This window comes from Phaenicophaeus curvirostris, chromosome 11 (assembly GCF_032191515.1).
Source record: "Phaenicophaeus curvirostris isolate KB17595 chromosome 11, BPBGC_Pcur_1.0, whole genome shotgun sequence".
Taxonomy (NCBI): domain Eukaryota; kingdom Metazoa; phylum Chordata; class Aves; order Cuculiformes; family Cuculidae; genus Phaenicophaeus; species Phaenicophaeus curvirostris.
Window position 1 is genome coordinate 11,599,986 of NC_091402.1, and position 13,634 is coordinate 11,613,619.

General features: G+C 36.5%; 1 protein-coding gene across 7 annotated transcripts in view; it reads left to right on the plus strand.

Annotated features, from left to right (window-relative positions):
* Positions 1 to 10,704, plus strand: part of CNTN6 (contactin 6) — a 140,567-nt gene extending 129,863 nt beyond the window's left edge. For 6 of the 7 annotated variants that reach the window (XM_069865607.1, XM_069865611.1, XM_069865608.1 and 3 more), the window contains 6 exons: positions 2,228 to 2,462; positions 2,994 to 3,109; positions 4,730 to 4,916; positions 7,435 to 7,547; positions 9,308 to 9,476; positions 10,176 to 10,704. In XM_069865607.1, the coding sequence (XP_069721708.1) occupies positions 2,228 to 2,462; positions 2,994 to 3,109; positions 4,730 to 4,916; positions 7,435 to 7,547; positions 9,308 to 9,476; positions 10,176 to 10,276 (921 nt within the window). In that variant the 3' untranslated portion in view covers positions 10,277 to 10,704. The remainder of the gene's footprint in view (positions 1 to 2,227; positions 2,463 to 2,993; positions 3,110 to 4,729; positions 4,917 to 7,434; positions 7,548 to 9,307; positions 9,477 to 10,175) is intronic. The other variant, XM_069865612.1, reaches the window with a different exon arrangement.
* The last annotated feature ends 2,930 nt before the right edge of the window (positions 10,705 to 13,634 follow it).

Genomic DNA, 13,634 nt, shown 5'->3' on the forward strand with positions numbered 1-13,634 from the left:
GAGCAGAAAATAAGCATTGTGGGAAGGAGCCCTCCTTCTCCAGTCACCCAGCAGCCTTCCCATGGGAACTGTGATGAAGGCAGGCAGCCTTTTGTAAAGCCCATGCAGTAATGGGGCAGGTGCTTGGTCAGGTCTCCAGCCCCAATGGAAAATACCCCCAAAACACAGCTCTTACCCACTTCTTTTTCATTGCCACTGAAAAAAACCATATGAAGTTAATGTGTTTGACCTAGTTAAATCTCTCCCCTGGCTTTAAGGACATTTGACTAAAGTGAAGTACTACTTCATGCCACCAGTAGCACCCATACTCGAGGGCAGGGGCTGGCAGGCTTGCCATGTGTCTTACTATCAGGTGTGACTGTCTCAGAGGCTTTGCAAAACGGCCTCTGTTTAGTTCCTAAACTGGGATGAGGCCTCCAAAAGCACCATGACTCCCTTTGGAAGACATTTCTTCATGGCATAAAAAAAGGTTTTTAGTTCACCTTAAGTAATGAAAGAAATTTGCTCTCTCCCTTGACTCTACTCCCTTTCCAAATGAAATAGCCAAGCTCATGAATACGGTTTGAGGGAAAGAAAAGGAAATTACATTAAATTCAAGGTGATGTTATCCAAATGTTGAGTGTGTTACTTGTGTTCTCCTCTATGCTAAAACCTGTGGCATTTAACCAGCCTTTTAGGGGAAGAAGGGGAGTAATAGCCAAAAAATGAGGTCAAAACTAAAAAATCCCCACTAGATAAATAGTTTTGTCAATGCTTCCCCCTCTCCATGCTCCAAACAGAGTGAAACTTCACTTTTACCAAACTTTACTAACTTTACTTCCGTATGCATCTTTCACTGTTTTATTTCATTTTCTCCTCTACTGATCTACTCTTTGGGAGCAGAAGAACATGAAAATTGAAAACAGCCTGAGAGATCTCAATCAAATTATCCTGTCGGACTCCATAGTGTGTCCTGAAAAACAGTCAGAAGAAATACTAATTATGCCAAGCTAACAACACTGAACATGACTCTCCAGCTTTCTGTGACGAGCTCACTAAACATCTTGATTAAATCTGAGGTCAAAGAAGCCGCAAAAACAAATTAAATGCTCTAGAAAGTAGCTTGAACTCTTATAAATCCCCAGTGCACCATCATCACTCACACTTAACTCTATCAGAACTGGATAAGAGCTAGAAATGGGAATGCTGGGGAATTAACATTTGTAAAACACTTAAGGAAAGACACACTCGTTATATCATCCAAGACAAGGTTCTAATTAGAATTAGAAAGAAATTATGAACACAAGAATAAAATAATGTTGTACTTACTGATTTTTTTCTCCCACTTTCTCACACTGTTCGTGCTTCCAGGAGTTTCTCTGCAGGAGAGGATCTTGAAGCCTGGAACAATCACAGGGGCTGCAGTTATGTCCCTATATTTTTCTCTTTCTTTTTGCATCATTTTTCACTGCTGCTTTTCCAACCACTTTACTTAGGTGCAAGTATCTACAATAGATGAAGTTTTGCTGAGAGACACTTCCTTCATGTACCACAGAGATTTTCTTGTTTCATAAATGTTCTCTTGCTTTGAGAAGCCAATGTAGAAGTATTTTTCTCCCAAGAAAACAAAAAAAGTTCATGCTGGATACAGTGTTGATGTAATTGCCTGTTCAATATGAGTCATTAATGCATATCTTGTCATGAGATTTTATTAATAGAAACACTATTTTTTTCCATGTTGACTTACAATAACATTTCTTTTCTAAGCAAACTTAAATAAGAATATGTTTATTCACTTGAGACTTTAAATTATTCTAAATGTAAGTGTTGTGCACATATGCTGACAATTATATAGGTGACACACATTTCTGTGTACAGATTAGCTCCTTTCCTGAATCTTTTTTTTCTTTAAAAGTTATTTCTTTAACATTAGCACGCCCCTTGGGGAAAAATATCAACTACAACCTGTGCTGAGTGAAATGCTTTTAATTTTGAAAACTTCTTACCTGAAAGATAATAATTTTAATGGAGCTGATCAGATCTTTTGTTTCTAAATTGATTGCCTCAATAGATTTATTATTTTGATTTTTATTTCAATATTACATTGACTGATGGAGCAAACATTATTATCTTCACTAAGGCACAGTCAGCTAAATCAATACTACTAAAATATACTCAGACAAGGAAGATTCAATTAAAAGAGTATATAGTTGCAAATGCTTATTGACTGACTGCCTTGTCACTACAGCCAGTTCCAGAAGAACTACAAAATGGAGAAGGTTTTGGCTACATCGTTATGTTTTGTCCTCTTGGCTCAACAACCTGGACAAAAGCAGTGGTAGCTTCAGTGGAAGCAAGCAAATACGTTTACAGGAACGAAAGCATTAGACCTCTCTCTCCTTTCGAAGTGAAAGTTGGTGTCTACAACAATGAAGGAGAAGGGACCCTGAGTTCCATATCCATTGTCTACTCAGGAGAAGATGGTAACTTCTTACTCTTACTAGTAATCAATGTGTAGCATCAATGGGTCACAGACATGATCAGACAGATCTCCACAGGTATATTAAGGAGACTGTTCAAAGCTGCTCATTGAAGATTGACAAGAGACACAGGACAGAAGTTAAAAAAAAACAAGGGGCCAGTTTTCAGAATTGCTTTAAGTAGAGAGCGTGTTTATTTGTCCCCAACAGCTTTGACTGAGTGGGCTGAGAAAAGTCAGGAGATATTCAAAACAGTTTAGCTCTCAGAAGTTCTAGCTTTTCAAGTCACTCAATGTCCTCTGAAAATCTGTGCCAACTTATGGGCAATAACCAATCATGAAAAACTACAGTTTTGCTGATTTTCTGCAATAAATTGGCAGCAAATCTAGGGATTCCCACTAGGTTTCATGTATCTCTGCAGACTGCTTCTTCCCATAATCTCTTCCTCTTTTCTTGACTCTCCCTCAATTGCTAACATAACACACTTTTGATAACACAAATGTTCCACCAGCTGTGTTTTTTTTCTTCACACAGAGCCACAGATAGCACCAGCAGGAGCTTCAGCACTGAGCATTTCAGCGACGGAGGTGGAAGTCTCCTGGCAGCCCATCGCATGGAACAGGCACACGGGCAGGGTGCTAGGCTATGAGGTGAGGCAGCTGGTGTCGGTGTCCGACAAACTGTAGATGTCCCTTTCCCAACCACATTTGTATTCTAGTTTCTCCTCACTTGCTTCCAAGTCAACAGACAATGGAGCTCTTCACTCAACTCTCATTAGCAACACTTCACCTGAGATAATCAGGAGCATTTACCGACCAGACTCTGTCCCAGACTTTTTGTAATGTAAATTAAAATCTCAAGATTAATCACTTGTGATGTCTACTCTGAAAGGCTTTGTGCACAAAGCAAATCTGATCCTCCTCTTCTTACACAGCTGTAACTCTGCCTGAGCTAGATGGGGTACTTGATAGTTTGAGGGCAAGCACATGACCCATATCATTGCTTACAGAAGAAACCAAGATAAATGCACTTCACTACTATCCAAAGCTTGTGCTGCAGTGTATTTGAAAGGTTTTTGGCTTTTAACTCCTTTTATAATCACAGAATCATAGAATCATTTAGATTGGAAGAGATCTTAAAGATCATTGAGTCCAACCATAAAGGTAAGACTGCCAAGTCCATCAGTAAATTATGTCTCTAGCCACTGCATCCACACTTCTTTTAAATATCTCCAGGGATGGTGGCTCAAGCATTTCCCTGGGCAGCTTGTTCCAGTGCTTGATTACCCTTTCAGTGACAGACATTTTCTTAATGTCCAATCTAAACCATCCCTGGCACAACTTTATGCTCTTCATAGTTATTTACTAATAACTAATATGTTTTTTGCCCTATGCTCTGGTGTGCATTACTGGTCTTACAGCATCAGCTCCAGGGCTGGATCCCAGGCAAATATTTCATGGTCTGAGCAGGGAGAGCTGCAAGAATGCATGGATGCTGCCAGACCCTCGTGGCACTCAGCCAGCTGTGCTGCTTCTGGCTTCATCTTGGTCTCCAGCACCCAGTGGGAGCAGAAACCCTGTCAGCTGCATCTGACAGAGCAGAGGTGCCTACAACAGAGCTGGGGGGAGGAGCAGATATTTGTATTAGTAACTAGACTATTTCAAAGTAACCTCAGATATGATTCCTGGGTGTTTTACTTGCACAGTGAAACAATTATAATCTTTTTTTTTTTTGTCATTAAGATAAATCAATTATAAGCCAAGTCAGAAATACTTTAAATTCTGTTCTATCATTACAAATGTATAGGAATCATATACAGTACACAAAACCTCCTAAATCAATTACTAAAAAAAAAAATAAATCCAGTCTAAATAATCGTCAAATGAGTCAAAACTTGAGGCAGGATACAAAATAATTGAAAGAACCTTTTAGATGACTGAGATAAATGGTTCTTTGTTTCTTTTAAAATATTCTTTGAATGTCTTCAAACCATAAAACCAAACAAGCTTTTAAAATTTCTCACCTTGTCAAAGGTATTCTTTTGGTCATCTATAAAGCTAAGGATTTAATTTGCTACCTTAATTTGTATTTGGTCTCTGAAATTTTATTTGTTCTCTATAAATATCCATGCTTGCTTTTATTTCCTGCTCATTTTGAATATGAAATATCCTGTATTCCTTGAAATCTTCACTGTCAGCATGTCTGTTCCCAGCCAAATACGTAATTGAGGGAAAAAAATGAATTGCCTGTTCTTCATTCTCATTTTTCAGGTTTTATATTGGACTGATGATCCCAGGGAAAGCACGACTGGTAAAGTCAGAGTCACTGGGAATGTAACAGCCAAAAATATCACAGGGCTAAAAGCTAATACAGCGTATTTTGCAACAGTTCGGGCTTACAACACTGCAGGAACAGGGCCCTCTAGCACCCCAGTAAATGTCACCACTAAAAAATCACGTGAGTATTTAATTTCACACAACAAATGTTGCAAACTCCCAAGTGTGATAATGACATTTCATCTTACCATGACCCATCCCTGCTAAATGTTACAATATCAAAGAAAACTGGTTCACAAATTTCTTCAGAAAATTAAGCAAAAAGTCTGTGACCAAGAAACTTCTCTCTCTCTTCCTTGACAGTATTTTACTGGTCACCATCAAGATTGCTCAGACTCTGGTATTTAAGACTTCCATGTAATACTTAGCTTGGACTTCAGTTCCGCTCCAATGGAAGCCAAAATTCTCATCAACTTAAATCAGACCTGGGAAAGTTTCTTTCATTTACCCTGTTATATATATATGTAAAGTGGTTTTTTTGAAACCTCTAAACATTGCATTATAGAGGGTAGCATATGGAATACATTCATATAAATACTATTTAGTCATTATTTTTTAAAAACTTTCTGTAACTATAGAAGAAAAACCATGTGCTATTCTGTTTGTGAAAAGCAGCTTGAAACCAGTGCTTTCATGGACCTATCCTCCAAGGTAACAAAGAAGCACTGAATACAGTTCTACAGGATTAAAAGCATGAAGTAAATGGTCACTAAGTACAACATAGTTGTAAAGCTGGAAATCTTGGTAACCTGCTTAGTACCTAGGTGCCTCAAATTCCTTACTAATTAAGAGTTCCATATTTTATTCTTTCCTTGGACTGTGTTTTCCCAGTAAACAATTGATCAGCCCTTTTGCACAAAAAGGGAAATATTTCTTCTGTCTTTCACCAATTGTCCTCTTGTCTATGTGCTGTTCCATGCTACTAATTAAGTGCAAGAGAGGAACCAACTTTCGAAATGAGTTCATGATAAAAGTTACAACTTAATGTGAATAACATAAACCAAAATGATGCCAGGGAAGGTATTTCTTAGTGACTCAAACAAGACTCTTCTAACAGGACATTTCTTAATGAACTTATCTCTGGAAATGATTCTCTATAATCCTATGCGCATATGTAAAAAAGACAAGTTAAAGACTCCAGTGACAAGACATATAAGGAATAAATTTTCCTTTTTTTAACTTTGACATTATTTTTTGTCAAATTTGGGATTGTACTAATGGTTCATTTAGAAATTAAACTCAAAATAACCCTTTTAATATTTAAAAACATATTAAAATTTTAAGCTCTTGTCTCTGAAATATGTAAGTACTTTCAATATAAGTAGAGATACTATGTCAAGTGAATATAAACAATATACATCTACAGCAGCAGCTTTATCTTCAAGGTAATAGCTCTGTCTTCCTGCTCATTGTCCAGGATTCCTGCACATTGTCCAGGATTCCTGCAATGTTCTGTGCATGTCATTATTGTAGCGACTAAGTAAAACTGAAATGATTCTTCTGCCAAATAGGTGCTGTTCAGATTGAAACGTACTTATCTAAGATCAATTTAAGTTCTAAGTGAATATCCCAGTTTAAGCTTAATCTGCTTGGGAAAGTGGAAATGGCTGTCCTCCTTCCATGAACATACTCCTCCATTAGGATCTATATTCACCTGGGTGATCTGCTTCCATTCCCTACTGGCTGGATGAATTAGAATTCTCCACAGTCATGAAGCAGGTAGATGTGAAACAACAGGCATCAACCACTTTGTTCTATCACCATGAGAAATGAAACAAATTGTGCGATATTACCAAATCAACAGTACCTTCCAAGTTGCGTAACATCAATATATAGGAACTGTAGAGAGAAAAGAAGGATTCCAGAAGTTAAATATTTTAAAGTCAAGTCTGGGACACAGAATCTATTGCTCCAGATCTCTTCTTCTTTTCTTAATTCTGTTTACAATCTCACTTTCTCTAACACCCCCAGCATGGTCCTCCCAGTCAGAGTTTGGGAGGATGCACCATGGAGGAGATAATGTGTTGTTTTAAATCTGAAATATAGTTCAAAGGCTTTTAAGTTTCAATTTCACATGTTCACAAATGATTCGATTTCAGTCACTTGTAGTCAAATTTTCAAAGTCCTGGCATTAAAAAGCCTTTGAAATGCTACTTTCTGCCTATTGTGCTGAGAATTTTTAAAATCCTACAATGTTTCATGATAGATCACATGGAGACTTCAATGTGTTGCTCTTTGTAACCTGTCCTCATGCCCCATGAAAATCTTGTCTTTTATATTCTACTCTTAAATTTAGGTTTTTCTAAAATCCATACAGCAAGATCATTCTCTAGTATGCTAACCTACATATAGGAGCATCTTAGTACTTAAATAAAATCTATCAAATATAACTTGAACTGTCAGAAACTGACAGACTTTTCCTAATTTTGAAAATGAACTCTCACAGTAAGTGGTTTAGTGCTATAAATGGATCTTTATTCTGACTAACACGAGAGCAATGATGAACTGGAAAGTATTTTTTACTCTTAGGTTTAAATCACCCATGCATCTGCTACTCCCATGTCAGCAGGTCATTCAGTTACACTAGGCAAATTAATATTCAATTGTATCTTGTGATTATCTTCATCTTTGTTTCAAAGCACCAAGTCAACCCCCAGCAAATATTGCCTGGAAGCTGACAGATTCCAAAATCTGCTTGAACTGGGAACACGTGAAAACAATGGAGAATGAATCCGAGGTGCTAGGCTACAAAGTAAGTAATTTCTGTACCTCATTGATGAGACATATTGTTTATAATAGAGGTACAAACAGTGGCTTGTTGAAAGGCAACTGCTCATTACCTGGAAAACACTGACTTTTCTGGAGTTATTGGGGTGATTGGCTGACATTAATACAAATGAAAGAACATCTGTGCTCATTCAGAGTATTTCTGCCAACACAGGGATTTTCTGTCCCCAATGCTGGATTTCTCTTGTCCCATTTCCCTTGTAATCATGTAAGATTCTCACAGTTGCACCTTCTTTGGAAAGGAGTTTCACACATATATATATAAGAAGTGGAGAACAGTCTCCTAAGCATTAAAGATAGGTATAAAGCAAATTTAAAAGTTCTGACTCAATGGCAATTCATAAATGTACCTTTGAAAACAGAAAGGAAGGTATGTAAAGATCAGTGTGAGTGAAGTAAAAAAGTACTTCTACAAATTTATTTTTTAAGGAAAGGAAAACTTAATTTCAGTTTGTTTGCAGTAGCTCTGACCCCAAAAGGCTTATAGAAAGACCTTTTTACTCCTGAAGGACTGTAAAAATGGAAGTGGAGAGTACTTGTATGAAAAAAGTTTATCAGGACCGAGATCCTCATGTTGCTAGGCATTTTAGTCTCTAGGCAGTTATTTATGCCTACAGAGGAAAAGGACACATACACCCCCCCCACACACACACCTTGTGATCTTTCTTGAGATCGTATTCTTGTCCACCCTGCCGGGTGTGTTTGAGTAGCTCCACACACTGGGGAAAAAGGTAAAACTAGGCTGCTAAGCTTTTTTCCTTTGTGACTAACCTACCTGTTTCTAGTCTACAATTGCATATTACATTTTGATGTGGAAAGAGTGCTTTAAGTACTTGTGGTATTTATTGTATGATCCTTGTTCCTTCTTCTGCTTTGCTCTTCAGTTGCACATTTTAGCATAAATATGTCAAAACATTGTCAAGAGAAAGGAGTCAAACACTGTCATTGTTGTACTAGCAAGGAAGGAAGGCTTCTTGGAGGAAAAAAGCTGATCGAAGTCTGTAGGATTCCTGTCTACACTCCCCAAGCTGCTTTGCACCTTGGTCCAATGTTTCATTAGCAAAAAGACCTAAATGCAAGCAAGGCACTTAATTCATCATATTCAGTTGTAGAAATGTGCTTCCTAGGTAGAAACACAGAAATTACTATCCAAACTTCTGTCCTTTCTTGAAGTCTTCAAAAACATACCACTATGCAATGTCCTTTTTTCATTAGCAGTGGTAATTTTACACTGAAGTCAATGTGAATATTTCTATTTGACTATAAATGCTCACCGCAAACAGGTAATTTTTTTTTTAAAAACTCAAAACCAAAACCCTAAAACCTCCATTCCTGAACTGCCAGATGAGTTCTGGATATAAAAGGTGTTACAGATTGAAATCTTCTGTAAAGACATGTCTAATTTCCATATTTACAGAAGAGCGCAAATGTATTGGATAAACATTTCATAACCCTGCTTTCAAGCTGAGCCTCAGTTCTAGCAGACAAAGGCTGTCCTACAAAATGGAGGGGGACCATATGCTTACTGTGGGCTCTATCACAAAATTCTGCAGAATACATTTCTATGTCCCGAGTTAAACTTTGTACTCTGCAGGATGCTGATAGTGCCTTGAAATGTTTAGGACATGATAGAAGATATTCTTAGCCAAAAAAAACCCCAAACCCTCCATTGAAACTTAAAAAAAACACTAAATAGTGCTTGTTTTCTAATCTCTTTTTACTTAGATTTTGTATAGACAAAACAGACATAGCAAAGCACATATACTGGAGACAAACAACACATCAGCTGAACTTCTGGTACCATTTGAAGAAGATTATCTAATAGAAATAAGAACAGTCAGTGATGGCGGTGATGGCAGTAGCAGTGAAGAAATTAGGATTCCAAAAATATCAAGTACGTGAGATTTTATTTTCTCTGAATGTTATGACGTAATAAGAAATCTGTGTGTTTTTAAGAAACACAATGGATTAACTGTCTTTCCATTACTGTAGTTGGCCTCCCTTTAAATACTTTGTGATGCTGGACACATGTAGTTTAGTCTCATAATATCACATTCATTAGCAGAGAAAGTATTTTGCACAACACCTAGATGCAACCTAACTTTTAGCATCAATTTCCATCTGCCATGGCCTATAATACTTCAGGAAGGACAGAGAAATAAGCTTCCCTACTAAAGTCAAAACTGGAGCTCTCACACGTAATAGGGTTCTTAATCTGCTCTGGCACTGCTGCTGCTGAGACAGAAACCCTTAGTCCTTCTCCATAGCTGGAGTGGGGTTGCCCAGAGATCAGCCTCTGCCCTCATAAATACCTTATTATTAATGCAACAATAGACCATAATTCTACAACAAACTAGCCATAACCCTCCTAAAAGTAGATATTCACAGAGAGAGTGAGAAGCTGATTCAAAACCATACTCCCTGTAATTGCTGCTACAACTTAGAAATTAAATAGAAATACCACTTGTGGACAGTGTTACACTTTGAAAATAAAACAAAGATTGTTATTATGCTAGAAGACATAGATTTTTTATTGTTTTTCCTACACAAATTTACTTTTGTCAGAAAATTTTGTATGCTTGTATTTCTACAGGTTTAAGCTCTGGAAGAATAAAATTACCCCAAATGGTAAACCATATATTGACAGCTGGGATCCTGCTATTGAGTTCTGTTCTTATATACTTTTTTCCTTGATGATTAAAGTAATGTTCAGCCATGTACTTTTAAAAATAAACTATGTGTAGATTTCATGTTAACACTGTACCATAGCTAACATTCCTGTTAAAGAAAAATAGTGGGGAAGGATGAAGGAGGTGGAAGTGGTATTGTAGTAAGAAAGTGTTAAGTATCTATATTACATTAATTTTTTAAAATAAACTATGAAATTACTGGATAAATGTAAATGCATTAATTAAATGGAGTGGTGCCAAATATAACTTGAGACTGTAAGGTGAGTGATCTCAAATTTTTTACATGTAGTAGTTCTTTTTGAAACTCCAGTGTAATGGCATGTCAAACATGAAAGGCTCATACCAGACGCCTACAACTGAGAGAAGAAATTTGCAGTTGTTTTTCATGTGGATATTGTTCACCTCACGTTCTTCAATGCCTGTAAAAAACAAACAAACAAACAACATTTTCAATTAAATAAAACCTATTTGTTTACTTTTTGCACTCGTTTGAATTACAGTATCATGCAATGCATTGTGTGAAATGTACTACACTATATTCTTCTGAAAATGGAAACCAAAAGAACTGTATGTACCAATCCAAGGCCCACTGAATTCAATAGAAAGACTTTCAGTGGCATCATCAAACCTTGAACCAGACCTGAACAAGACAATGCCTTATATGATATAAGATACCTGACATATTCTCAAATATATTTTAAAGGACTTTCTCATGCAAAGACTATCCTGATCAATAAAACTTGCAGAGATGCTGAATACCTTTTTAGAAAGGAGACTGAAATATATCTGTCTTCAAGGAGGTTCATTTACACTTTCACCTTGATATTGTTATTCTTTGCTGTAGACTGAAAGTGTAGTTTTATATTTGGGCTGGGTATGAAGGGAAATGAGAAGAACATTGATTTCCATCATCGTGAAATATAAGTAAAAGCTTCTAATTAAGCCCTTCAATCTATTGAGTTATTAGAATGATAAATTAAACAGCAGAGTGAGCATGGCTTTCAAGTCAGTAGAGAGAGCTCAAAATGTGAAGTCACACTTGTGTCAACTTTAACAGCACCCAATAAAAAGTATTTTTTGTCTCATATCATTACTGGGGAACCTTTTCTCCCTTACCACTTTATCCTGAAGTATATTTTCATACAACATTGACAAATATGTGTTGTGTCATTTCTATAACCATTTATAACCACAAACTAGTCAAATCCCCACCCCCATGATTTTCAAAAGAAAAAGGTCTAAATGGGGGCGGTGATGTACAAGCACAGGAATAATCAAAAGGATAGTTTATCTGTGCTTGATAATCCTTCAAACAGCATATTAATCTGGTTTCTTGTCCATAGGTATCGCAGGTCAAATTGGCAGCAAGAGTCTAAGTTCATATAAGAAGGTACGAAAACTTTCATACCTGAGATTACTCGCAGAACTCATGTGCTGGATTCTCAAGGGAGAACTCCACACACACTGACAGAAAATAAAACTGTAAATGATAAAAATATTGCAAAAGTATGCGTTACAGATGGATGTCCAATTTTGATTTAAGGACTCGGAGGATGAAAAAAGTATTACAACTCTAGGCAAGGCGTTTCACTTGGAGTTACATTCAACATTAAACATTTGCATCCTATGTTAACCCTATCAAAGACAAAAGAGCCTGTGTTCCCTGTTCTTATGGCTGTGAGACCTTTTCAGCTTCACTAATAAAGTGACTGTAGAAACTTGGGCTTTTTCTTTACTGTGGATGAGCAAATATCGCATCTGTTGATATTTAGTAATCCCCCTACTGAATTCAACAAGTTGTTTCACAGAGTTGACCACCATTTAGTGGAGCTCTGAAAAAGCTTTTTACATCATCACTTCTAAATACATCTCCAGCAGAAATTTCCTTCTGCCATGGCACCTCACTTGCAGACCTTATTGTGTCCATTAAGCAATGGGTACATTTTTTTCCCAGTTAAATTGAATCTAAAATTCATATATTTTATAACATAAATGCAGTCCTTCTGCTAACTTTAAACTAAACAGCTCTTTTTTATTCAAGTGAAGAGAGATTTTCTGCACAGCACTTATTTACAACTGAATAGAAGGCCTGATAGATTCTTAATTACAGGGAGGCTCTAGAAATATAATGTCAGTTTTAGAAGCTTGCCCTCAGGGATTTCTACAAAGTTGCTAATAGCAGAAGTTAATAGAAAGAGGTTTAACATAGCTTTCAAAAGAAGAGTTTAGAAAGAAGTGGATATGGTATTAAAAATCTTGATAACAGCCTAACGAAGTAAAACCATTTTTCTTTGTGGTGAAACTAAATAATGACTCATTTCTTCAGATTTGTTTTCACTTCTGTATGCTTTACTGATGTTCTTTGCAAGGTGCTCCTCTCACTGCAGACAATACGTTTCAAAATGAGACTCTTTGTATCTCCAGTGTTTAACTTCATAATCTCTCCATTAGTCCTGTTTTGTCCTTCCCATGGGATCAGGCCTTTATAAAGTAAGGCACAACCTCACTAACATGACTGCTAACATGAATAAAGCTGTTCCTTTGCTGATCTCCCTTAGGGCTGGAACACAAGTGGATTTCCAAGTGACTACTCTGCAGAATTTCTAAGCAGTCTTAAGAAGAATATCTATAAATATAGACATAATGACAGCCTCCCTATGCTCCCTAAATAGTATTCCTCTAACTTGTGCAGGTTTCATATTCTCCTCTTTGGTTCACCAATTCCTTTTTGGTGTTTCACCAGGATGAACTGATGTGTGAGCTGCCCAAAGCAGTGAAAATCCAGCTCTCCTTTTTTATGTGAAAATTATATTAAAGCACTAGATGGTGAAATAGAAAAGGTTCAGATGACTGGCAGCTTTCATTAAAGAAAAAAGGGTCAAAAAAAATAGTTTTGTCACTCACAGTTGCAGGGTAAAGTTTGAAAATAAGAACAGTATAAATCTCTGAAACTAGAAGTCAAAAAGAAAACAATGGAAAAAGGAAAACAAAAATCTCTTCAATGCTTCTGATTTTTAGCAGCTAAGGAAGCTGAATTTAAAACTCCACTTAAATACGTACAATAGAGGGTACTTTAGGTCCAGATTTACCAGATTTTAGAGGCACCAGATCAAATTACAAACCACACTAAGTTTTCATATGACTAGAAGTGTAATACCTATTTTATTTTTATAAGCAAATCAAAGTACCAAAAAAAAAGAAAAATATTCAATCAGATATTTTCTTTTTAAATTTAACACATCAACAAAATATTTCTCTATGAAAAAAGCAATTTTGAGTCTATGCAAATGTTTCTATTCATTCTAAACACAATGTTTCTTTGTGATTTAAGAGCATTCAAACTTTCTTTAAAGCATTATCCC